Here is a 27090-nt window from a genome sequence, read left to right on the forward strand (position 1 = left end):
TCCCCGAAACTCGAAGGGCGTGGGCATCCAGAATGCAGTGGGGAACACAGTAAAGGAGCGCCACGTGAATGTCACGTATCAGTTGTGAGCTATTCGTTTCAGATGTTTTTTCTCGAAACGTGGAAATAATGAAAAATTCACAAACCAAGATAACGCAATAAATATCTCGACAAACAAGGCAATCAAGGGGCGTTTTCCTGAGACACAGAAACAAACATGACTTTTCTTAAACTTTCTGTCGGATTAAAGCTGTGTGCAGGACAGGGACTCGATTCTTTGCTTTTCTCAGTATTACTCTCATTAAACGACAAAAACCTTTTTTTTTATTATTTCATTCCAATGCTCGTGTAACAGGGGCGCGCTGGCATAATACGTGTCATTTTCACAGTGAAACTAAAAACATAGCTCCGTAATATGCCAAATGTTTCACCGAAATGTACCTGAACAGCTTCATTCCGACTCCACTGCCACGTAGACATTGGATAACGAGGCTGAAAGTGAAGGTGAAAGTGTGTTATACCGGTAAACTTACGGTGCACATTTAATACATTTCTTAGTTATAAATGCATAAAATTTTACTCCAAACATTGACAATCAGACGACTCCATTGTCTCAAGGTAGAGTTATCGTTTTGTAAAGTAGAAGTCGGGAGCTTAATTAACACCACGGGTAAAACTGAACTGGCAGACGCTTGAAAATAGACGCAAACTATCCCTTGAAAGCCTACAAAGTTTCAAGATCCAACATTAAGTGGGAATTGTAGGAGTATACGAAAACCCCTCTGTAGGGCTCACGAAGACAAGATTAGAAGCGTTTAAGCAATCGGTCTTGTCGCCCTCCATTGAATGGCACGGGAAGTTGGTTTCCCACATACGTGAACAAAAAAATGCTAATCACACATTATCTATAACATTTTATAAAATATTACATATGCAGGTGTTGCATGCACTGGACATGTAGTACATAAAACGAGTCAATCGAAACTCATTTTATGGAGATTTATAACACTAGATATTGCACTCAACGCTGCCGTTGAAAGAAGGCAGAGATAGTTGTAATGCTACGGAAATTGCGGATGTTCTGAACAACACACGTTAACTGTGATCTGGGTCCTGAACTATAGGTTCAACACGTCCATTTAAGCCTGGAATAATGGCTCTAGGTGTCAACCTCAATATTCAAAAGCAGTAACGGTTTCTTTACAATTTCACAACGTATTTCCAAATTTTTGTTTTACTTTCATTATTAGACAGATTAAATTAATGTTAGTCTGTTTTAAAAATTAAACAGATAATACCTTGCCACAAACCCTTTTTTTTTTTTTTACGCACGGATTTGTCGGCAGCTTGTGGCAGTAGTAGCTCAACGGTTACAAATTTATTTTCAAAACGTTACACACAAGTTTGATCCTGCGCTACTGAAATGTTCGCAAATAAAGAAAGTCAGGTAGTTCACGAATGGTTCAAATGGCTCTGAGCACTATGGGACTTAACATCTGTGGTCATCAGTCCCCTAGAACTTAGAACTACTTAAACCTAACTAACCTAAGGACATCACACACATCCATGCCCGAGGCAGGATTCGAACCTGCGACCGTAGCAGTCGCGCGGTTGCGGACTGAGCGCCTAGAACCGCTAGACCACCGCGGCCGGCGTAGTTCACGAAGAAAGGGCACAGGTCAAGATGTGATATTTCGAGTATGGATCTCTCTGAGGAGGAAACATCAAACAATTGCTCCATTTTCCAGTAGTTCCCAAGAAGCAACTATATGAAACTGTCAGGAATCGGAAAGTGACAGTGAATTAATGAATTTTTGCTTGTTCACTTCTCTTATGCGATGTTCTTTTACAACTGTTTTAAAAATGTCATCGCCAATATTTTATGCATGTTGCAGCTGTTGTACATAGATACTGTACAATGTTTGTGTTTGGAGGTAAAGTCTTCATACTGTTATGTGGATGCAAGCATTTAAAATGCTATCAAGCAGTTTGTTATCATCTTGTCCTATTCTTTTCATACCTATGTAACTACAACGTCTAACATCCCTTGTAAAACTGCTTTGTAGATTTCAGTCTTTGTTTAGCACCACAGATCTCCCCTCCCAACCCATCCTTATTGCTTGACACAGCCTAAACTTTTCCTGGGCCGGGGGGGGGGGGGAGTGGACTATTTATCTTTTTCTGTAAGGATTTCCAGAGATTCTTTTCCCTGAATATTCTTTTTAGCACTCCCGTGTCCTTTCTGGCATCATTATTTTCAACATCATTTGACTGAGTAAATAATACGAGGGTTGCCCAGAAAGTAACGCACTGCATTTATTTTTCTCAGCCAAAAACAGTACTACGAATGCGAAACGTTACGTATGGATTATCTGAAGTCTCCTCAGTGAGCGCGCCACGTTTCCATCACTTCTGACAGATAGTGTAGCTGTACGACAGCTTCAAAATGTGGTCTGTAGGTGACGTACGTTACAAGCAACGTGCCGTCTTTCAATTTCTCACTGCAGCGAAAGAAATTGTGGGGAATATTCACAAACGCTTGTGCAAATCAATGGAGCATTTGCTGTCGACAGAAGTACAGTTAGTCGCTGGGCACGGAGGGTCAGGTCGTCAGAAGGCGGTTCGGTGGAGCTCCGCGATTTGCAGTGGTCGGGGAGACCATCCACGGCTGTCACGCCTGACACACCTAATCTAGCCACCTCGGACTTCCACTTGTTTGGGCCATTAAAGGATACCATTCGTGGAAGACATTTTGAGGGCTATGAGGTGGTGACTCACACAGTGAAGCACTGGCTCCGCCACCAGGACAAGGATTCTAGCGACGGGGCATACACGCTCTTGTTTCGCGATGGAAGAAACCCATAAAACACCATTATTTCGTGTGTGTCTCATTATGTTCAATAAACAATTGCTGAAGAAAAAAGTGCGGTGCATTAATTTCTGTGCAATCCTCGTATATTACTTGTTGAGATATAGCTAATTCAAGCATTTCAGTTACTAATCACTCAACAGAGGAAAGTCCACTGGACCTGGCTGGATACCAATTCGATTCTACACAGAGTACGCGAAAGAACTTGCCCCCCTTCTAACAGCCGTGTACCGCAAGTCTCTAGAGGAACGGAAGATTCCAAATGATTTCAAAAGAGCACAGGTAATCCCAGTCTTCAAGAAGGGTCGCCGAGCAGATGCGCAAAACTATAGACCTGTATCTCTGACGTCGATCTGTTGTAGAATTTTAGAACATGTTTTTTGCTCGAGTATCATGTCGTTTCTGGAAACCCAGAATCTACTCTGTAGGAACCAACATGGATTCCGGAAACAGCGATCGTGTGAGACACAACTCGCTTTATTTGTTCATGAGAACCAGAAAATATTAGATACAGGCTCCCAGGTAGATGCTATTTTCCTTGACTTCCGGAAGGCGTTCGATGCAGTTCCGCACTGTCGCCTGATAAACAAAGTAAGAGCCTACGGATTGAAGAGTTTTTAGCAAACAGAACACGGCATATTGTTCTCAATGGAGAGACGTCTACAGACGTTAAAGTAACCTCTGTCGTGCCACAGGGGAGTGTTATGGGACCATTGCTTTTCACATTATATATAAATGACTTAGCAGATAGTGTCGGAAGTTCCATGCGACTTTTCGCGGATGATGCTGTAGCATTCAGAGAAGTTGCAGCATTATAAAATTGCAGCGAAATGCAGGAAGATCTGCAGCGGATAGGCACTTGCTGCAGGGAGTGGTAACTGACCCTTAACATAGACAAATGTAATTTGTTGTGAATACATAGAAAGAAGGATCCTTTATTGTATGATTATATTATAGCAGAACAAACACTGGTAGCAGTTACTTCTGTAAAATATCTGGGAGTATGCGTGCGGAACGATTTGAAGTGGAATGATCATATAAAATTAATTGTTGGTAAGGCGGGTACCAGGTTGAGATTTATTGGGAGAGTCCTTAGAAAATGTAGTCCATCAACAAAGGAGGTGGCTTACAAAACACTCGTTCGACCGATACTTGAGTATTGCTCATCAGTGTGGGATCCGTACCAGATCGGGTTGACGGAGGAGATAGAGAAGATCCAAAGAAGAGCGGCGCGTTTCGTCACAGGGTTATTTGGTAAACGTGATAGCGTTACGGAGAGGTTTAGTAAACTCAAGTGGCAGACTCTGCAAGAGAGGCGCTCTGCATCGCGGTGTAGCTTGCTGTCTAGGTTTCAAGAGGGTGCGTTTCTGGATGAGGTATCGAATTGCTTCCCCCTAGTTATACCTCCTGAGGAGATCACGAATGTAAAATTAGAGAGATTCGAGCGCGCACGGAGGCTTTCCGACAGTCGTTCTTCCCGCGAACCATACGCGACTGGAACACGAAAGGGAGGTTATGACAGTGGCACGTAAAGTGCCCTCCGCCACACACCGTGGGTGGCTTGCGGAGTATAAAGGTAGATGTAGATTACCCGCTGCTACACGTTTTTCCGGACGTGACAGATTACACATTCGTACAACTAATACAGCCACGTTAAAGAAAACTTACTGTGGTGTCGTCGGCGATAGCGAAGACACAGCACTAACGGCCAAATCTTCTATATAAGAACCTAGGTGCATTTCTCGAAGGGTCTTCATAAAATATAGTCGGATCAACTGTTTCCGCGGTAGAAATACACGTGTTCCTTTCGCCTGGTTAGTGAGCTCGTATTTCAGTGTTTGGGGCCCGTGGGGATCGTTACGTGGGCGCGCCGAGGGACCTCGTTACGGCGAACTGCCAACCTCGGCGGAGGTAATGTACCCATGTGTCATACACCGGCCAGTCCAGCCTTGGCCCTCGGCCCCTCCCACACTAACACCCCCCTCCCCCCCACCACTGGTTCTTCGATACGAACGCAGGCGCTGCAACAAATCTTCCCCCCCCCCCCCTCTCTCTCTCTCTCTCTTTCTTTAAAAATACATCGCGGTGACCACCAACGCTCCGGTCTACCTCCAACAGTTACTGCGTCGGTGCTGATACGATCTCATCATATCACATAATCAAAGTCTGAACTCACAGGTTTTAACTGTGTGCTGTTCATCCGGCGAACTCAATGTCGAACAGCTGTATGTGCGTCCCAGCCAAAGATCTTCGTACTTCGTGACATAGCGCCTACTAGTATCATTAGAACGAAACATACTGATAGTGCGCCCACCTGGCCTACTACATCAAACATTACAGGTTTCTGGAAAACGACAAAATGAACTGTTTTAAAAAGAATGGAAAAGATCGGCGACAATTATGAATTTCATCACTTCATTCAACTGTATATTGACAGCTGACCAGAAAACTGATTCTGCCGTACTTCGATTATGTTCTACCTCAGCGGACAGAGTATTAGTCAGCTTCTTAAATGAACGCAATGGTCACTTTGGAGCTTTACGGAGGTCTAGAACTGGTACCAGATGTCAAGTGATCCTCCATCGGTCATCGCTGACACCGTAGTGAAGTGCTTTTTATGTGCCACTCGGTTATGTGGAATAAGCGCTGTAAGAGAGGTCGACGTGGTGACGCAAAGGAAAGGCAAAAAGGAGCTCTCGACTTTTCACATGACTATAACCACACCGTATATGTAGTTGTCCTCAACGTGTCTACAAGGAATGGTGCACCACACTTAGCGATGTAATATGGCGTAAGAACGCTGATCGTAAAAATACGCTAACCGACAGGGACCGGACATGTTACGCCTTTTGAATGACAGTCAGTTCCTGCAGTCTGTGCATGCTGGTCCATGTCATTCAGTTGCGAAGGGAACTGCATGCAAAGACCTTTGTAGTCGGTTACCTCACAAAAGGCCATGCAGATACCGTTGTACGTCTTTAACGGGCTAAACAACGCAGAAACTGGACAATAACCAAGAGGCGTATAGAGTGGTCCGAGGAGTCGTGATTTTTACCTCTTTTCAAATTGTGCAGCGTCAAGTGCATTGAGGTCCAGTCGGCGTTTAAACCGCAGAGTGTGGAGTGTACATTTTTTTTTAGTTTTGTTTATTTATTTATTTATTTATTTATCCTGGTCTGAATAGGGTCATCAGGCCCTTTCTTACATCGGACCAGTGTTTCACACATACAGTAACTTTTTTGCTTCATAGCTACCTAAGAAATAACAATTTTAATATGACAACTAATATTAAAATGATTTGAGTGTCTGAGGTGGCAACGTGAGTAAGTAATATTGACTGTGAACTAATGAGTTTAATGCTGGTAGTGCTTGTGATGCCTGCAGGTGCTGTCACTAGTAGTGATAACAGTAATAATAATAATTGTTGTGACTTGGCAAGACAGCCAAGTCACTATGAGAGGAAGCCGAAAGGCACGCGTTAAGCTCACGCAGGCTGGCGTGAGGTCTGCAACATTACAAGGAAATGAGAACGTAGAAAACGGACGCAGTTGCTGTAATACTTAACTTTAATCCACAATTGGTGAACATTGGTCTGACGGTACAGGCACCACAATATATATAGCAAAGGATTATGGCGCCATGCTAGGTCGTAGCAATTGACGTAGCTGAAGGCTATGCTAACTATCGTCTCGGCAAATGAGAGCGTATTTGTCAGAGTAGCATCGCTAGCAAAGTCGGCTGTACAACTGGGGCGAGTGCCAGGACGTCTCTCTAGACCTGCCGTGTGGTGGCGCTCGGTCTGCAATTACTGACAGTGGCGACACGCGGGTCCGACGTATACTAATGGACCGCGGCCGATTTAAAGGCTACCACCTAGCAAGTGTGGTGTCTGGCGGGGACACCACAATAATAATAATAATAATAATAATAATAATAATGACAATAATGATAGTAATAGATATAAAAAGAATTCGTGAGTGTACAGGTTAGATGTTTTCTGATACAGCGGATTCTGGGAAAGGAAATTTAAAGAGACTGCACCAGCTAAGAACAGTGGGAAGTGAGAAGGATCATGGTGGGAAGAAGAATGTACAAGGGTAACGAGTGTGTACATGGAAAATGATAATCATTGTTGTTGCTTTAGTAAATATGTCATTAACTGCCTTTTGATAGTGGAGATGTTATTTAGTTTCCTAATATACTGCCAGAGGTTATTCGAGACTCGGGTTCCTGCTACTGAGAAGGATGGGAAAAGTGGCTGAACCATGGAGTGGAACAGTAAGGATTTTGCTCTGATGAGATTAGGCGTTTCTGTCATGTTGTTAAGACAGGGGCGCCGAGGTCGATGGGAGATGCGGGGGACGCTGATAAGACAGTGAAGAAGACAGAGGTATGGAAATCTCTGCGCTTGTCTGCTCGCAGCCAGGACAGCTGTGCCTCTGATGGTGAAATATGATCAAAGATTCGAATATTACAGATGTAACGAACACAGGCTTTCGTAGCCATAAATGACGCTTATTCCGTACATTGACTTGGGACCATACACTTATGTTGCAGTGAGCATCATCCACGATGATTGTTTCAACAATCTTATACGTCTGCACGATGAGAGGGCTGTGGACACGGCCCTCTTCCACGATAACATCACCAGTGTTTACAGGATTGCAGGCATCCGTTCCTGGTTCGACGAACACTCCCCACAACTCGTCAAACCTTCAATCGCCCGTTATGTCACCCATTCTTAATCCCATAAAAAACGTCTGGCGCTATATTGAAAAGCAAATCAGGAATCAGTATACAAGCAGTCTGGAAGCTCTGAGTTTGGCATACCTGGAGAAACTTCTGGACACTGTTTCCCCTCAAACTGAGACCATTAGCAAAGCTAGACGCGGTATTAAACAATGATAGCGAGATGCCTGTTAGGGGTGCTAATTTTCTTTCTTTCTCCCCCCTCCCCCCACCCCATCCCGATTTGCTTAGGTTTTGTTGGCGTGTCAAATAACGCCATGATATTCAGTAGAAATGAATGAATTAGGTAGTATACCTATATCGTATTAGCCAAAACTTTTTGTCTCTTGTAGAAAATTTATATCGTTTGTTCGGATATGCCACGACTGATGGGAAAAATTACGATTGAACTATGCTAAACTGAATAACATTTTTACATATTTTGTATCTGAAGTGATGCATTGCGTGTCGACATTATTATGCTCTTATCCGCAAAAGTAAGACCATCGCACCATTGTTTGAATAAAATCTGGTGAACTTGATGGATTGGCTTGCTTAAAGCCTTGATCTTAACTAACTTGAAGTGAGCAAGGGCGTTGCTGCCAGGTCGATTCGCCCTCAAATCTCAAAACATTTACTCGTCTTGTTGCAGAAAAAAACCTAAACAAGTTGCGTTTTCAGTGAATCACAGATTGATGGAGAGATTTTCCGAAGATTAATAATGCAAAATAAAGGCCTTACACGCTTTTACTAGTCGGCAGTTGGCTGGCGCCGTTGAAATTTACGTTAGTACAATGAATGTCCAGATACTTGTAACTGCATTGCGTATTTCCTTATTGTCTGTTTTATAAGCGATTCGCGACTAGCGAAGAGTTTTTAAAATTTCAGAAACGTAACTATGTTATAATCATGTCTTATTTAATTATATTTAACTTAGTGTTCCCTACGAGTCTTGTCTCTAATAATAAGTTTGGTAAAAGAAGCTGCTTGGTTGTCTATCCACATTTTTTTTCCAATTTGGAGTAAAAACAGGTTTCTTCTCTACAACAGGTCATGAGTAAAATGCACTCCTGACGAAGCATGAGAAGACCGCTGCCTTGGATGATATTGGCAGCTTAGAGAAACACCGAGTGGAAAAAAAATGTTATTTACTGTTGCCGAACGAAAATTTTGGAAAACAGGAACTTACAAAGCGTATTGTGAAGGCAACTTAGACCTAACTGATCAGTATGATGCTTTACTTTGGGAAAAATTATTTCTGTGTTGTCATTTCTGACGAAATAACATCAGCTGGAGAGACTGGGAAGATTAACTAATTTGTGGGGTATCATTTGTACTACTATTATTATTGACAATTTCTAGAAATTCGACACTGTATTTTACTTTGTTTTCTATAGAAAAGTGCATACAGAAATTGCTGTTCGCGTTTCAGGTATTCCTCATGGATCGCGCCTAATTCCCTCACTCAAGGATTACAATTCAGTCGTCGATAACGTGATTAGCTTATTATAGTTAAGGCTGGTTTGGCGACTGTTATGACGCTACAATTCGACTTCTCATAATTGCGTCGATGTATGAAAATATATCTTTCCTGGGCAATGTATGGACAGTTGAGATCTTTGCGACGATCCCACCGAAGCTTTATTACGTAACAGAGGGACGCACATCATGGTTGACCAAGATCTAGTCGTACACTGCGGATCGTGGCTTCTAGTGCTGTAAGTAGGAAACGCGACATTGTAGACATTGAGCGAAATGTATTACACATTCTAATATATGTAAGTGGTGGATAAAATGTTATTATTTTCCTTTACCTCATTCTAAGACCGCTACAGAGCTAAACGACTATTCAACTAACAAAGCTTTATGCTGCAAAAACGTTGTAAAAAACTCAGAGAAGATATTGTTAAATGTTTGGATATAAGTACAAAACACAGTGAAATGGTTAACAATAGTTTCAGTTTTGTTTTTAATTTCCTAACAATTAGATGTTATTGGAGTAAGAGTAAAATATTCTAAACAATCGTTTCGTATCTACGTCTTGACGAAATATATTTGTTGACTGTCCGTAAGTACAGCACGTTTTTAAAAAGTATTTTCCGCTATTGCGAGAAAGAGTTTATTCTTAATTATTGATCGTGTGCTTATTCAGTTTGAAATTTAGTATGACGTGACAATATGTGGTATCCGTCCATTGTACAACAAACAGATGCATTTGATGTCCAAACGACGAATGCAGGCAGTGTAATACCATACTACCTACAACAAAGGAATAGGAAGGACAAATATACAAAGAATCGTACTTCTTCCTACTGACGCAAAATTATTGAGTACGTTATTTGTATATGTATGTATCTATATTGCTTTCATTAAAGGTTTGTTGTCGTTTTATGTAGTTGCGTCATGTTTCAGTCATGAAAGGAATGTTGGTGACCAGCTAGTTTCGTAAACCAATCTACGAAATAAGCACCAGACTTCATTCTTATTGAGATTCAGCTCTTTCAATACTTTGCTTATCCATTTCAGATCGGAAGTGATGTCTTCCCTGTCTCTGCAATAGCAGAAGTTTATACATCAATGCAGAAAAAGCGGAAACCACGGACTCACTGGTGTGTAAACGACTGACTCGATGTGCGGTGAAGCACTCCTTTTATACCGTCTCGTGACTGCTGATACCTTCATTACAGACTATGCGTGTATATTACCGACAACTGTAACTCAAGCATCTTTGCATTTTCTATCAATGATGAATTAACAGTAAGCCGTCCTGTGCTGGGATAACTCCTGGCGCTTACATCTGAAATACTTGTATCTCACATCATATTGAGAGTAAAGTACATGCAGTCCAAAGACAACATTTCGTTTAGAAGGAGCACAAGCGTTGGGTGACCACGCCTGTACACTGTACTTATTTCGTGGAAATAGTGTTATTTTTTAAGCCTAATGTGTGTTGATCACTCTCCATATAAAAACAAATTATGTGGATCACAAGTTTCCGTGCTCTTGACATCTTGTTAAAACAATCATATTTTAATTAACGGGCGTCGGTGGAAGAAACCGCTAACCCACAAGAGCGTATTTGGCATTACTGCCTGTTATATGTTTAGTTAAATTCAAAGACAAGATCATTAAAACAATAATATTAAGCCGTTCAAATAGAAGAGTGTTTTTTCTAGCGGTACACTTGAAACTAACAGTTAGCATCATGTGATGCATCAAAAAGGTAAGAGGTAACTTGATCATACTAAGTCTTAGTAAACTGAGAGATAGCACACTCTTCTGGCGCTCCTTCAATTTATGTTGTTCATTAATAAAGGCGTTTGCATTTTTTCCTCTAAGGGACCAAACTGCTTAGGTCATCGGTCCATAGGCTTACACACTACTTAAACTAACTTATGCTAAGAACAACACACACACACACACACACACACACACCCGTGCCCGAGGGAGGACTCGAACCTCCGTCGGGAGGGGCCGCGCAGTCCATGAAATGACGCCTTAAACCACGCGGCCACTCCAGAGTGTTCGTAATAGGTCCCACCTTCATTTTGTAATGCCGCCAGTGCCTCTTTGTTTCATTTACTGTACAGCAATAATGTTTGATATTAATTGTTACGGTAAGTTGGAGGAAAACCACGGCAAACCACATCCATTACGATGCCGATGCAGGATTCCTGCATCTGCTCCCCTCCGGTCGTTCCCTGAGTGTGGGACTACTTTGACTCTTTGGCTTCCTGTTTCATTCACCTCCGGCAACAGTGTGTTAATGTGGAAATTGTCCGTTTCCACTTCACTTGAACGGTATGTTGTCTTATAACTGGCTAGGTAAGCCAGTTGAAAGGTTGGTGAGGGAGGGGGGGAGGGGCTCTGTGATGTTCAAAGCAACCTTTGAATTGATGGCAGCATTAACATTACAGAAAGACAGATCTTTTCTCTCAACCTGTGCTACAATCTATATAATTATTTTCGTACTGTGATTAGTATCCGTTACATGGAGTTGTGTCCTGATTTAAGAAATGATTCATTTCTGCTGTTGCCTCGCCGCTCCTACTTCGCGGTAATTTTCTTTGACTATCAGTTTCTAGTACATGCGAGGGACTTAAAGTCACTTTTTATGATGGTTGGTAACGTTTCTCGCGCAGCTGAGTTTTATTTTTTGATCAGGAAACCACATAGCAATCGGATTTTTGTATTCTTATATATAATATATATTTATGGTGCGTGACGTTCCAAAGCAGTTCGATGCAACTCTAGAAAATTTTCGAGAAAATTGACTTTGAAGTTTTGCGACTATGTTTAAGGCGCTTAAGTAATGTCGATTGTTCAGCAGGCAGCGTAGCTCTGTGGTAGTGCTTGCCTGCCTCGTAGAGGGCCTGGGTTCGGTTGTCGGTGACTGAAATTTTTAAACATAGATGTATGTTCTATGAGCGTTTCCGTGAAGCGTAAAGTAAATAAAGATGGTAAAAAATTGGTAGCGCTCAAGACTGGTAATCGCTGGGTCGAGCGTCGTTTCGGTCACTGCGTTTTTCGTTTTATTTTCGTTGAGGTCGAATACCTACATCATTTAAGTAGGAAATACTGTTCAAATCTAGTATATACTAATTAATTTTTATGGAACTGTCATTTCAAAGAAAAACGTACGTCTTCTTAATTCTGCTTATGTACTGCAGACAAAAATCCAGTTCTCCTTGCAAGTTAAATTCTTACGTGTAAATCTTTTATAAATGGTTGCTAATTAAAATTGTTTAAATTAAAAACACAAAAATTAATTTTTATCTTTATGTATGTTTCGCTTCACGGAAATGCTCGTAGAACATGCACCTTTGTTTACGAACTTGTATCCGCCAAGAATCGAACCCAGACCCTCAGGTAGAAGCCGAACACTCCCACAAAGCCTCGCTGTTTTCGACGTATCGACCTTACTTTTGCTATTAAACATCGTCGGATATCTTCTAGGTCGATTTCCTCGTGAATTTTGAGAGGTGCATCGACCTGCTTTGCAGATTGATATTTGAGTTCTGAATTTCAAGTGCCATACAAAAATATAAGTAAATACACTACTGGCCATTAAAATTGCTACACCAAGAAGAATTGCAGATGATAAACGTGTATTCATTGGACAAATATATTATGCCGGCCGAAGTGGCCATGCGGTTCTAGGCGCTGCAGTCTGGAGCCGCGAGACCGCTACGGTCGCAGGTTCGAATCCTGCCTCGGGCATGGATGTGCGTGATGTCCTTAGGTTAGTTAGGTTTAACTAGTTCTAAGTTCTAGGGGACTAATGACCTTAGAAGTTGAGTCCCATAGTGCTCAGAGCCATTTGAACCATTTGAACAAATATATTATACTAGAACTGACATGTGATTACATTTTCAAGCAATTTCGGTGCATAGATCCTGAGACATCAGTACCCAGAACAACCACATCTGGCCATAATAACGGCTTTGATACGCCTGGACATTGACTCAGACAGAGCTTGGATGGTGTGCACAGGTACAGCTGCCCATGCAGCCTCAACACGATACCACAGAAGAGTAGTGACTGGCGTATTGTGACGAGCCAGTTGCTCGGCCACCATTGACCAGACGTTTTCAATTGGTGAGAGATCTGGAGAATGTGCTGGCCAGGACAGCAATCGAACATTTTCTGTATCCAGAAAGGCCCGTATAGGACCTGCAACATGCGGTCATACATTATCCTGCTGAAATGTAGACTTTCGCATGGGTCGAATGAAGGATAGAGCCACGGGTCATAACACATCTGAAATGTAGCGTCCACTGTTCAAAGTGCCGTCAATGCGAACAAGAGGTGAGCGAGACGTGTAACCAATGGCACCCCATACCATCACGCCGGGTGGTACGCCAGTATGGCGATGGCGAATACACGCTTCCAATGTGCGTTCACCGCGATGTCGCCAAACACGGATGCGACCATCATGGCCGGCCGCGGTGGTCTCGCGGTTCTAGGCGCGCAGTCAGGAACCGTGCGACTGCTACGGTCGCAGGTTCGAATCCTGCCTCGGGCATGGATGTGTGTGATGTCCTTAGGTTAGTTAGGTTTAAGTAGTTCTAAGTTCTAGGGGACTTATGACCTCAGGAGTTGAGTCCCATAGTACTCAGAGCCAACCATTTGAGACCATCATGATGCTGTAAACAGAACCTGGATTCATCCGAAAAAATGACGTTTTGCCATTCGTGCACCCAGGTTAATCGTTGAGTACACCATCGCAGGCGCTCCTGTCTGTGATGCAGCGTCAAGGGTAACCGCATCCACGGTCTCCAAGCTGATAGTCCATGCTGCTGCAAACGTCGTCGAACTGTTCATGCAGATGGTTGTTGTCTTGCAAACGTCCCCATCTGTTGACTCAGGGATCGAGACGTGGCTGCACGATCCGTTACAGCCATGCGGATAAGATGCCTGTCATCTCGACTGCTAGTGATAGGAGGCCGTTGGGATCCAGCACGGCGTTCCGTATTACCCCCCTGAACACACCGATTCCATATTCTGCTAACAGTCATTGGATCTCGATCGACGCGAGCAGCAATGCCGCGATACGATAAACCGCAATCGCGATAGGCTGCAATCTGACCTTTATCAATGTCGGAAACGTGATGGTACGCATTTCTCCTCCTTACACGAGGCATCACAACAACGTTTCACCAGGCGACGCCGGTCAACTGCTGTTTGTGTATGAGAAATCGGTTGGAAACGTTCCTCAAGTCAGCACGTTGTAAGTGTCGCCACCGGCACCAACCTTGTGTGAATGCTCTGAAAAGCTAACCATTTGCATATCACAGCATCTTCTTCCTGTCGGTTAGATTTCGCGTCTGTAGCACGTATCTTCGTGGTGTGGCAATTTTAATGGTCAGTAGTGTACACAAATCTGATTGCCATGTGGTCTCCATGCGAGCGAACACGAAAAAGTGTTTTGTTATAGTGGACAGAATTTCTGATGGCTGAGAGTGTGTGTTGTGTGTCCGCAGGAAGACATGCAGCAGCTGCAAGTGCCCGCGGGACGCGCACGACGTGTACCACGAGGAGTGGGTGAACGTGCGCGAGCGCCTCGGCTTCAAGCCGGACCGCCTGGAGCCGCGGGACCGCTCCATGAGCGACGGCTACTGCTGGGTGCCGCCGGGACTGCATTCCACGCAGCAGGTGCGTAGCCCACACATTACCCGAACACTAGTAGAACTCCAAAGCCGAGTGCCAAGCCCCAACATTGCCCTTCACAGGTAACCTGAGTTTTTCGTTGTGGTACATTGATAAGAACACAGCCAGATTTGAATCCCGATCCTTGTCGTCTTTCGAGTACAGCCCAGTAGTCGGTCCCATCTCGCGCACAGTATTTCGATGACCGAACCGGTCGTCTTCTTCAAGTGCTGTGAGCTGCGTCGTTACGAATGCACATTATACTGTGCACAAAATGGAATTGACAGTTCGACTGTACACCAACAACTGCACCATTAATTAATCGTGCCGAGAAAACCTGAGAGTTCATATTGTCATTATTTGCTATGAAACTGAGAACAAGGTGAACTACGCAATGAAACCCCAGAATTTGTTTTTTAATGTGAAATCTAGAACCCAACACTACCTGGATATTTATTTATCCCAGTCTTATGTAAGATAGGAAAAATGAATGAAGTCAATCTACAATGTGAAAATCGTTCTTAGTTAATTTACAGGTATGAGGCGCGTTTTTTAAGTAAGTGCCGTTTTGAACTTAAAAAAAGAGGTGCTAAGATATCTCAATAATTTTATTTTTACATGAAAGCCTGTACCTTAATCTACGCACTGACGCCATTACAGTCTGATTCTTCCTTGTTTACGTTGTGTACTGAGTGTTTAAGATGTCTCCGATATTCGTGAGTCCCGCCGACTGTCATGTACGGGCTGTTATAAGATTTCTTAGTGCTAAAGACCTAAAAGCGATCGATATTCATCTTGAGATCTGTGTAGTTTACGGAGAAAACATTATGAGTCATGGAATGGTAAGAAAGTGGGTGAGAGCATTTAAAGATGGCCGCACAAATGTGCATGATGAACAACGGAGTGTGCGTCCTTCGGTCGTTAATGAAAGTTTGGTGCAGGAACTGGACAGTAAGGTGAGAGAAAACAGACGCTTTACGATTTTCTTCTTGCGGGATGACTTTCCTGTTTCTCGCAGTGTTTTGTATGGCATTGTGACCGAGCACTTGAATTACCGAAAATTGTGCGCACGTTGGGTACCGAAAATGTTGACGGATGTGCACAAAACTAAACGTTTAGACAGTGCATTGACTTTCCTTGAGCGGCACCACAACGACGGTGATGATTTCTTAAGTCAAATTGTTACGGGCGATGAAACATGGGTGACCTACGTCACACCAGAATCAAAGCAACAGTCCATGGAAGTTGAGCAAGGGCATCGTTTTGCTGCAAGACAATGCCCGTCCGCATGTGGCGAATCAGACGAAAGATCTCATCACATCTTTTCGATGTGAAACTCCAGATTATCCTACGTACAGCCCCGATCTTGTGCCCAGTGACTACCATCTGTTCCTGCACTTGAAGAAACACCCGGGCGGTCAGCGTCTTCAAGACGATGACGAAGTCAAAACAGTGGTGATGCAGTGGTTAACAAGTCAGGCGGCAGACTTCCATGAGGAGGGTATTCAAAAACTTGTACAACGTTATGACAAGTGCCTCAATATTGACGGAAGTTATGTAGAAAAGTAGATTAAGGTACAGACTTTCACGTAAAAATAAAATTATTGAGATATCTGCTTTCATGTAAAAATAAAATTATTGAGATATTTTAGCACGTCTTTTTTTTAATTTCAAAACGGTACTTACTTAAAAAACACGCACTGTATTTTAAAACTATACATTCAGTACATTAATTATAAAATAAAATGTTATTTTAATACAATAGTTGATTCTACACAATATTTTTAGTTTTCCCACCAGGTGAAAGAATACATATATTCTTAGTTTACCTCTCTCCTGAGAAAGCAACATAAAACTGCCCACAGAGGAAAAATTGCAATCTCTACAGTACTTACTACTGCCACCCCCACTACTAGGTGTTAAATGTCAATCAGCACTTTCATTAGCCAGCCTAGTGACCCTGAGAACTATCTGTTTGTTGCTTATATAACTAATTTTCTCTGTCCCTTCACAACCACACATCCCATCCCCATGACTATGGGTGTTAGGAGTCCCTTACCATTACAGTATTTTTCCAGATAGTAAACTAATGCCCCAGGTGCTCAGGTTTATTCTCACACTTCATCATTTTCACAACCCCACCTCAACATATCTACTTACAGATTTGTATCTTTTTCGGGCTCCTTGCATTCCGTTCAGGTAAGGCGTGCAGGAAGAATTACAGCTTAAAAACCTTTGTGCATGCTGTAATTCATCCATTCTTGTCTTCCTAATCCTTAGGGGATTCATAGGAGGTGGGTAGTTGTACATTCCTAGATTCCTCATTAAAGCTAATTCTTGAAAGTTTCTAAGAAAGCAGTTCAATTCCCTATCTGGACATTCAGATGTAGCTTTCCTGTGGTTTCCCTACATTGCTTTGGAAAATGCGGGGATGTTTCCTGTGAAAAGGACATGGGATTTTGTTCTCCTTTCCACTCCAAACAAGCTAGTGCATTAGCTTTAATAATTTCATCCTTGACAGAATATTAAAACCTAATCTTCCTTCTTCCTAGCAGAACTTCACAGTTTCACCATCTCTGCCCTCTGAGGTACTGATATAGTCAAAGGATTCAGGATAATCTTACTTAAATTGCCTATTTGACATTATATGGGACTTACATCACATTGAGAAGAATTGTTTGTTGCTAAATGTATGCCACTGATGCATAATACTGTACACAAAAAAGTTGTGAAAGGTTATCTGAATTTCCACAATCTGAACTCAAATGATCAAATATGTAAGCCATACCTAATGTTATCCACAATTTTTATAACTCATGTTACATTTAACACAGTGTATTGGAGTCTGGTGAGTAAATTGACTAGAACCTGGCATATTTCCATTTACATAAATATGAGTTTTACCTCTGTATCCTTTCCTCTCATTCTGTTTTTCCTGGTAAGTTTTCTCAACTGTATGTACATGATGTATTTTTATGAGAATCTTACTTTGCAGAAATACCAACAATATAAGAAAAAGGACAGATTGTTACTCACTGTAGTGGTGACATGCTGAGCTGCACACAGGAACATTGAAAAAACTATTATACATTTAGCTTTCGGTCAAAGCCTTCTTCAGAAAAGGAGACACACAGACACATTCAGTCACACAAACAAGTGCACCTCACACACGTGTGACCGCAATTTCCAGCATCTTGGACCAGAATGAAACTGTCGTCGAACAGAAGCAGCAATACGGAGGGGCCAGAGAAAGGGGTAGCAGGGACCGGTGGGGGCAGGGAAGAGCACTGTCTGGTGAAGCGTGACTAGCAGTAAGCATGATGAGACTGCCACCGGGTGCAGCATTGGGAGAGGGGGGGGCTATGGAGCATGGAGATGGGAGGGTGTGGGGGTAGTGAGAGAGGAGAGGAGCAAGGAAGGGGAAAGACAGGCCGATGCAATGGCAGAGGGTGGCACACAAAGAGGGTAAGGGGATATGCTTAAGCAGGAGGTGGTAGGACACATGGGGCAGAAACTGTTGGGTGGAGGCTGTGCTTTTCTGAACTGTGCAGATGGGAGTTATCCTTAAAACACATTATCTTAGCCTCAATCTAAGGTAACCACATCCTCCACCCAACAGTTTCCGCTGTTGCTGTCCTATCATTTCCTCCTTATTCACAACCCCTGACCCTCTTTGTGTGCTACCCTCTGCCAGTGCACCTGTCTGTCGTTCACCTTCACTGTTCCTCTCCTTTCCCTCTTCCCTCTCCACCTCCCTGCCTCACAGCCCTCCAACACTACGCCAGTTGGCAGTCCTGTCGTGCCACCTCCTGGTCCCTGCACGCTCCGTCAGATAGCACTCTTCTCTCCCCCATCTCTACCCTGCTATTGCTTCCTCTTCCCTGCCTCCTCCTGATTGCTTCTTCCATTCAATGTGACAGCTGCAGTCCAAGCTGCCGGAGATGGTGATCATGGGTGCATGAGATGTGCTTGCTTGTGAGAATGAATGTTTGCGTGTTTCCTTTTCTGAAGAAGGGAGAGTATGGGAAAAAGTGCTGCAGTGGTTAAGACATTGGACTCGTATTGAAATCCCTGTTTGGTTATCTAGATTTAGGTTTCTTGTTAATGAGTTAAGACAAATGCCCAAATGCTTAATTTGAAAAGAATACAGCCAATAATGTCTTCCATCCTTCCCCGTTTTGAGCATGTCTCCAATGACAGTAAAATCTACCTAAAAAAAAAAAAAAAATTGTTTCCAAAACACCCCATAGAATGTGCATTCTTTGTCCCATGCTATATATCCAAGGGTAAACAAATGAGGGCACAGTATGTCAACTTCATAGACATGATTTTTGTCAGACTTAGACAAATAAGAGGTTTAACTACAGTTTCAGTGTGGCGTGATTGTAGGTGCCCAAACACTTGAGCAATCTGTTGGAGATATTTTACAAAAGTCAAGTGTGCTCAGATGTATTTTCAGTGAAGCTACTTTGAAGAGGAAATGTCATGGAAGTACTGAACAAGATTATTGTTCTTGGTGGCATAACAAACTGTTAAAGACTATGAAATTCCCAAGTGCACTGTATGAAGGAGTTCTTAGCCACCCTTTTATAGGACTTGTGTTCCAACTCACATACAGGGGTCAGTGACAGAACAATCATGAAGAAGCAAAAGGAAAGAATATGTCGCAAGGTGTCTGGCACTGAGAAGCTCGCAAGTGGATTTGGTAAAATGTATGGTGACTGATATGTAGTTGAGTATTACTTGGCAAATGGGCGGGAGTTTGTGCAGTGTCTATGTTTGCTGTTTCTGGGATTAACTTACAACATTGCTTTTGATCTGTGCCCGGACCAAATGTGTCGGTCTCTATAAACATTTTTGGCAGTAACATATTTCCAGTATTGGGATAAAATTTGGGGTTTGGGCAGGATAATAATACTCCTGTTCACAAAGCAATGATGATTGCAGCATAATTTAAAGACAATATTCCAGATTTGCTTAACTGATGTGAATACCAGTTCAGCTTGTTCCAAAAACTTGAAAAAATTGATAGTCACCATGATTAAAGAATAGTAATGTATTAAATCTGTAGCATGTTTCCAGAACATCAATCATTGTAACAGTAGTTAGCAAAAGGAAGTCCATGATACTGGTAACATGGCTGATGTCTTTGGAAAAAAGACTGGTAGGTAATCAGGGAGTTCAATAGATAGAGTTCCTGTAATGTTTGAATACTCCATTAGTAGTGTAGTGCTTGACACAGTCACGTCGATTAAATACTTGGGCGTAACATTGCAGAGTGATATGAAGTGGGACAAGCATGTAATGGCAGTTGTGGGGAAGGCAGATAGTCGTCTTCGGTTCATTGGTAGAATTTTGGGTAGATGTGTTTCTTCTGTAAAGGGGACCACTTATAAAACACTAATATGACCTATTCTTGAGTACTGCTCGAGCATTTGGAATCCCTATCAGGTCGGATTGAGGGAGGACATAGAAGCAATTCAGAGGCGGGCTGCTAGATTTGTTGCTGGTAGGTTTGATCATCACGCAAATGTTGTGGAAATGCTACAGGAACTCTGGTGGGAGTATCTAGAGGAAAGGAGGCGTTCTTTTCGTGAATCACTGCTGAGGACATTTAGAGAACCAGCATTTGAGGCTGACTGCAGTGCAATTTTACTGCTGCCAACTGACATTTTGCGGAAAGACCACAAAGATAAGAGAGATTAGGGCTTGTATAGAGGCATATAGGCAGTCATTTTTTCCTCGTTCTGTTTGGGAGTGGAACAGGGAGAGAAGATACTAGTTGTGGTATGAGGTACCCTCCACCACACAGTGTATGGTGGATTGCGGAGCATGTATGTAGATGTAGATGTAGATAAAATATCCCATTAGATGCTTTGTTATTTTTGATGCTTGAGTAGCGTACCCTACATCCAGCTTCAATTCAAAGTGTGATAAACACAAAAGAGGAAAGCCATATAATTTTACAGCTCAGTGTTTATCTATTTTACTTTGTTAGTGTACTTCACAATTCATATTTTTGCTGAATTAAATACATACTACATCAGAATAAATCATATTAGCAGAATGGTAGATTAGAGTTGACTGGACAGCGTCCCAAAGATGCTAATAAAATTACATTTTACACTATTCACAAGAGACATAAAAAATTTAGCTAAACTGCTACAAAAACTAATCCAACTTTTATGTTTTACAGATTGAGAAATACTTCTCAGAGCTGCCTCCTGAGAAAGTGCCAGAGATGGGAAGTGTGGGTGAAAAATACCGTGACAAGCAACTGGTGCTGCAGCTGCCCAAGCAGGACTTGGCACTTGCTTACTGCAAGCACGTTGAGACACAGCACCATGCATCCTATGAGGACTTTATAAGTGCTCGGAATGAAATTGCCCTCGACATTGGATATGTTCGTGAAGCTGGTGCCTACACGGTATATTTATATTTTTATCTGTTCTGATACACAAATTCTATATTGATAATAGGTATTAAACACTTTTTTACATGGAATGAACTAGGTTTACACATACACTTTATTGCCACCTTTATTATGTTTCTAACAATTATTATCTTTCAGGATCACATTGTGTTAATTATCTGTCATCCTTTTCAGATTTTTATTTTATTTTTTTTTTCAGTGCAATGATTTTTGGTCACAATCTTCTCACACATTAATGGTGAATGAGGCTTATTTTGGTCAAAAAAAAGAACATCTATCAGACAGGCAGTACACTCCACCTCTCTCTCTCTCTCTCTCTCTCTCTCTCTCTCTCTCTCTCCCTCTGTGTGTGTGTGTGTGTGTGTGTGTGTGTGTGTGTGAGTGTGAGTGTGTGTTGTTCTAGGAATAAGTAATTTTTTGGAGCTATGAAGTGTAGTGTTGGTATCACTGTGAAAGTGGGAGAACAGGCCATAAATAACTCTCAGATCTGGTTTTTAAGCCCCATTGGCTCAAGGTATGAAAAAAAAAGGTGTTGTAAATGCATTTTCTGATGCTTGGAAATGACAACACTTCTGTTAATTAGTTGACCTTTTGGTGTCTTTAAGCAGTAGCAGTGCCACTGAAAAAGAGAAAATAAAATAGAGGGGAAAGCTGGCAAAACAAAGGTCTCCTGCCTTTTGCTTTATTATATGGGCTCTTATTGTCTCTAACTGCTGCAGCAGAAATCATTTATGGAAATGGTATCTCTCAGTGTGATTTTTTGTTTTCATTGAAACTGCAGGTAACTAACCTCTTACAATCACTATATATGAGACTCATCTTTATCATTATCCATTAAGCACTGAAAATCAAGGATGAAATTTTGATAATATTATGAGAAAGATAGATTGCTACTTACCATATGGTGGAGATGAGTCACAGACAGTCACAGCAAAAAGACCACTAAACAAATTTCATTTGCCCCATTAAATGTCCATGTGTCATTGTTAAAAGTCAGAACTGGTAACACTCAATGGTTGTAAACTTCCCATTGTAGACTCACAGGAAACCTGGATTTGAAAACTGTGTTTAGTTTAGCAAAAGCACAACAGGCCATTTTTACTCATATGTTTATTTCTTTTGCTGTACATCAGTTATCTTCTTAAACTGGTCTAAATACAAAAACACATTGTTCTACTTTCAAAATTCCTTGGTTAAGTGTTTCCATTCATTGTTGAACTTGCTTTGGACTACAGGCAAATAATACAATGTCATCAGAGAAAGGGAGATTATAACACTGCCATGATGGTATTGTCACATTCATTTCTCCAGTCAGCCTGTCATTTACGCTCCTTCAGTAGCATATTATGATGTAGACAAAGGATTTAAATGGCAAAAATTATTGATGGATCTAAACTGTATTATTTATTGTTAGAATTGTTTCTTTTCCAAAAACCAATTTAAGCCACACTTTAATTTAGGAAAACCCCACTTGTCACCAAATATACAATTAACTTCTTCACATTTTATCTTCAGGTATACTGTAATGTGGTGTGAATAATTAATTGAACATAATTTCAAGATGGGTACAGTTACATTGAAATATACACATTTTACTGCAGCTACATCTCAAGAGCACTGCCAACCAGCTGGGATTCAGATATTATGACCAGTGCATGTGACACAAGTAGAACAATAATTCAGAAATCATTGCCAGCAGGCAAATATTATTTTTACTGCTGGAAACAGCTTAACTAGCTGTTGCTTATCACTAGAGATACTCAAAGAATTCCTTAAAAATGCCAAAAAAATGGCAAATAATATGATATGTGAGGATACCAGGGTCCACCAGTAAGAAGTACTCTTTCTTTATTCTTGCGGTTTAAAGATCTGATAACTCCCCCTAGGACTGTGAGAATGGTCTGGCGATATGCAATTTCTGTGCCTGACTGCTCTTATATTCTGAATTTCTCACTATCCTGATGACACATGGAGCATGGATATGTATATATTCTTCAGTATAATAATACAGATTGACCAATACTCTGTTTCTGAAGTGTTGCTGGTATAGATATTGTTGAAACTGTCTCAAATGTTTTTTCAGTATCTATCTTCCTGCATGTCATTAACTATAGCTACCAGGATTTACTATTAACCTACAGAAAAAGAAAATAAGATTTTTAGTGTATTTTTTTTTAAAAAAGACATACATTGAAGGAAAGTTTTAGAAAGCATATATTTCAAAACACTTGCACTTAAAGTCATGGACTCTTTTTGCCAGGGTTTTCCTACACCAAACCAAGAACATGTTTCCACTTGATAATGACCTTCCATGTCACTGAAAGTGATATTCAATCTAACAGCCAAGATTCAAGTTGCGAATTGTTGTTGTCAGACAATACATCAAAAATGAGAACTAACCATGATAGAAAGCCACTCTGTCCGACTGGTAATAAAGACGGAGAGAATAAATGACAGGAGAGAAAAATATAGAAAATTAAATAAAATGATAGTAAAAAAATAGAAGATGGTGGCACATGCTGACAGACTGACAGAGAGTGATAAGACAGACTAAAAGGGGAGGGGTAACTAAGGCTGTGAAAGAGATAGGAGAAACCGAAAGGAAGAGTCCAGCATAAGTCAAGGTCATGTGGGTAGTGAGATCAAGCACACATTAGGGAGTTAGCCCTTGTATCCTGAATTTTAAAGCACTAGTACACTTAACATGCATTTGGGAGGAGTGGGATTCAAATTACATTTCAGTTCTCCATGTTAAACCCATACCACTGGCTGCCAATCTCAAATTGATTCCTTTTAAAATACTGAAGCCTATTTCTTCCCTGCTCTGATCCTGTCTGAGATTATGCCAATTAAAGTGGCCTCCTGCTCAATAAAACATTAAAATTAAAATTTTAGTTTTGTCCCTTTGGACGAATTTGGGTGCAAGGATCCACATGATATAATTAAGAAGACAAATACCTACACTCCTGGAAATGGAAAAAAGAATACATTGACACCGGTGTGTCAGACCCACCATACTTGCTCCGGACACTGCGAGAGGGCTGTACAAGCAATGATCACACGCACGGCACAGCGGACACACCAGGAACCGCGGTGTTGGCCGTCGAATGGCGCTAGCTGCGCAGCATTTGTGCACCGCCGCCGTCAGTGTCAGCCAGTTTGCCGTGGCATACGGAGCTCCATCGCAGTCTTTAACACTGGTAGCATGCCGCGACAGCGTGGATGTGAACCGTATGTGCAGTTGACGGACTTTGAGTGAGGGCGTATAGTGGGCATGCGGGAGGCCGGGTGGACGTACCGCCGAATTGCTCAACACGTGGGGCGTGAGGTCTCCACAGTACATTGATGTTGTCGCCAGTGGTCGGCGGAAGGTGCACGTGCCCGTCGACCTGGGACCGGACCGCAGCGACGCACGGATGCACGCCAAGACCGTAGGATCCTACGCAGTGCCGTAGGGGACCGCACCGCCACTTCCCAGCAAATTAGGGACACTGTTGCTCCTGGGGTATCGGCGAGGACCATTCGCAACCGTCTCCATGGAGCTGGGCTACGGTCCCGCACACCGTTAGGCCGTCTTCCGCTCACGCCCCAACATCGTGCAGCCCGCCTCCAGTGGTGTCGCGACAGGTGTGAATGGAGGGACGAATGGAGACGTGTCGTCTTCAGCGATGAGAGTTGCTTCTTACTTGGTGCCAATGATGGTCGTATGCGTGTTTGGCGCCATGCAGGTGAGCGCCACAATCAGGACTGCATACGACCGAGGCACACAGGGCCAACACCCGGCATCATGGTGTGGGGAGCGATCTCCTACACTGGCCGTACACTACTGGTGATCGTCGAGGGGACACTGAATAGTGCACGGTACATCCAAACCGTCATCGAACCCATCATTCTACGATTCCTAGACCGGCAAGGGAACTTGCTGTTCCAACAGGACAATGCACGTCCGCATGTATCCCGTGCCACCCAACGTGCTCTAGAAGGTGTAAGTCAACTACCCTGGCCAGCAAGATCTCCGGATCTGTCCCCCATTGAGAATGTTTGGGACTGGATGAAGCGTCGTCTCACGCGGTCTGCACGTCCAGCACGAACGCCGGTCCAACTGAGGTGCCAGGTGGAAATGGCATGGCAAGCCGTTCCACAGGGCTACATCCAGCATCTCTACGATCGTCTCCATGGGAGAATAGCAGCCTGCATTGCTGCGAAAGGTGGATATACACTGTACTAGTGCCGACATTGTGCATGCTCTGTTGCCTGTGTCTATGTGCCTGTGGTTCTGTCAGTGTGATCATGTGATGTATCTGACCCCAGGAATGTGTCAATAAAGTTTCCCCTTCCTGGGACAATGAATTCACGGTGTTCTTATTTCAATTTCCAGGAGTGTAGATTCCTGCTGTTACATGGAATAGCACCACTGACCATTTTGTAATGCAGTACAGTTTGTGTATATGACATTGGGATGTTTTACAAAACACAATTGGACATACACTGTTATGCAGAAGAAATCAAACATATTACGCTGTAGCTGTATTACAATGTTTTTCTGTTTCACTCTCGTCATACTCTCATTATTTCACTCATTCTAAATTGTTGTTTTTCCTTCCAAGATTTTCTCCTACAGTCTACTTTGTGATTTTTGTTGATTTATTGTCTAATTACAGTTACAGATTGATTGATATTGTTTTGGCTATGCACCTTAAGGGTGGTTTGATGCAACTCTGTCCCTGTTGCTTGCCAGGTACCCTCTTCTTTCAGTGCAACTTCAGCATTCCAAATCAGTGATGATCTGCCTTATGCACTAATCCTTGGGCCAGCCTCTGTGAGTCTTTTCATCTAGCATTCCTTTGTGTAATATTTTCAGCTGATACTGTATAATGTGCCCAATATCTGTCTCTCTGTTGGATTACATTCTTCGTTAGATATTTTGTTCTCATTGGCTCATTTCAGGAAATCTTCATTTCTTAACCTGTCAGTCCATCTATGTTTAGCACATTTCAAAGTGTGGTAGTATCAGTGTTTATACATACATAATTAATCTTTGAAGGTTGTGTTGTCATTATAGAAACTTCTTGATTTGACTTCATTGTAGTATTGGTTATGCTTTGATGGTTTTGACATATCCTTCTAGGATTGTTGTATTTCTGTGGTGTTTTAAATAAAGGTTTCATTTTTAAATGGCATTTGGTATCTTATCAGCATGGTAGAAGTCGTGCACGGCTGATAAAGTTTTCATAAAGTGCAACAGTTGTAGCCAATTTTGACAATAACTCAACATTCTAGAAGTGCGAAAGATGACACAGTCAGTCACTGATGAAAGACACCAAACTGAAAAATTTACTGGTGAAGAAGATTGGAGAACCTGGAGACTCATAATGAGAACCGTTTTTAGATTATGACATAATCTTTTATGTCATAAGAAGGGCTGATCAGGCTAGAAGCAAGTGGGAAAATTCTGTCACTTGAGACCAGTCCTACTTTGTATTGGGGAATGAAAGACTGCCAAAGACATTTGTGATGAGCTGCATAAGATATATGTTGTTCACTCAGCTGAAAACATTGATCTGCTTAGACACAAATTTCATAACATTGTTTGGATGGAATCTGGTGGTATACAAGAACATCTGGCCCAGTTTGATGAAGTATAAACTCAACGAGCTGATCAATGATGGCAACCTTTGTGTGCGATTTTTGAAAATTTTTCCCAAAGAGTTCAGTTTTATTTATATTATAAGGCACAATTTACCTGCTAAAGAGAATACGTGGAACAAATCACAAACATGGTGTTTAGATTATAAGCTGAGCATAACAGATCGTGATGATGAAATTGTTGCTACAGCAATGAAGCGAAGAATGAAGATTAACAAACAGTGACAAAGGTGCAATCAAACGTCATCTGTAGCAGATATATCAAA

At 42.1% G+C, this 27090-nt stretch overlaps 1 protein-coding gene across 1 annotated transcript in view; it reads left to right on the forward strand.

The window, feature by feature from the left end:
• LOC126203931 (prickle planar cell polarity protein 3-A) overlaps positions 1-27090 on the forward strand; it is a 1288897-nt gene that overhangs the window by 869305 nt on the left and 392502 nt on the right. Inside the window, exons 3-4 of the mRNA XM_049938328.1 lie at positions 14580-14751; positions 20942-21172. Coding sequence (XP_049794285.1) covers positions 14580-14751; positions 20942-21172 — 403 coding nt within the window. The remainder of the gene's footprint in view (positions 1-14579; positions 14752-20941; positions 21173-27090) is intronic.

This window comes from Schistocerca nitens, chromosome 9 (assembly GCF_023898315.1).
Source record: "Schistocerca nitens isolate TAMUIC-IGC-003100 chromosome 9, iqSchNite1.1, whole genome shotgun sequence".
In the NCBI taxonomy this organism is placed as follows: domain Eukaryota; kingdom Metazoa; phylum Arthropoda; class Insecta; order Orthoptera; family Acrididae; genus Schistocerca; species Schistocerca nitens.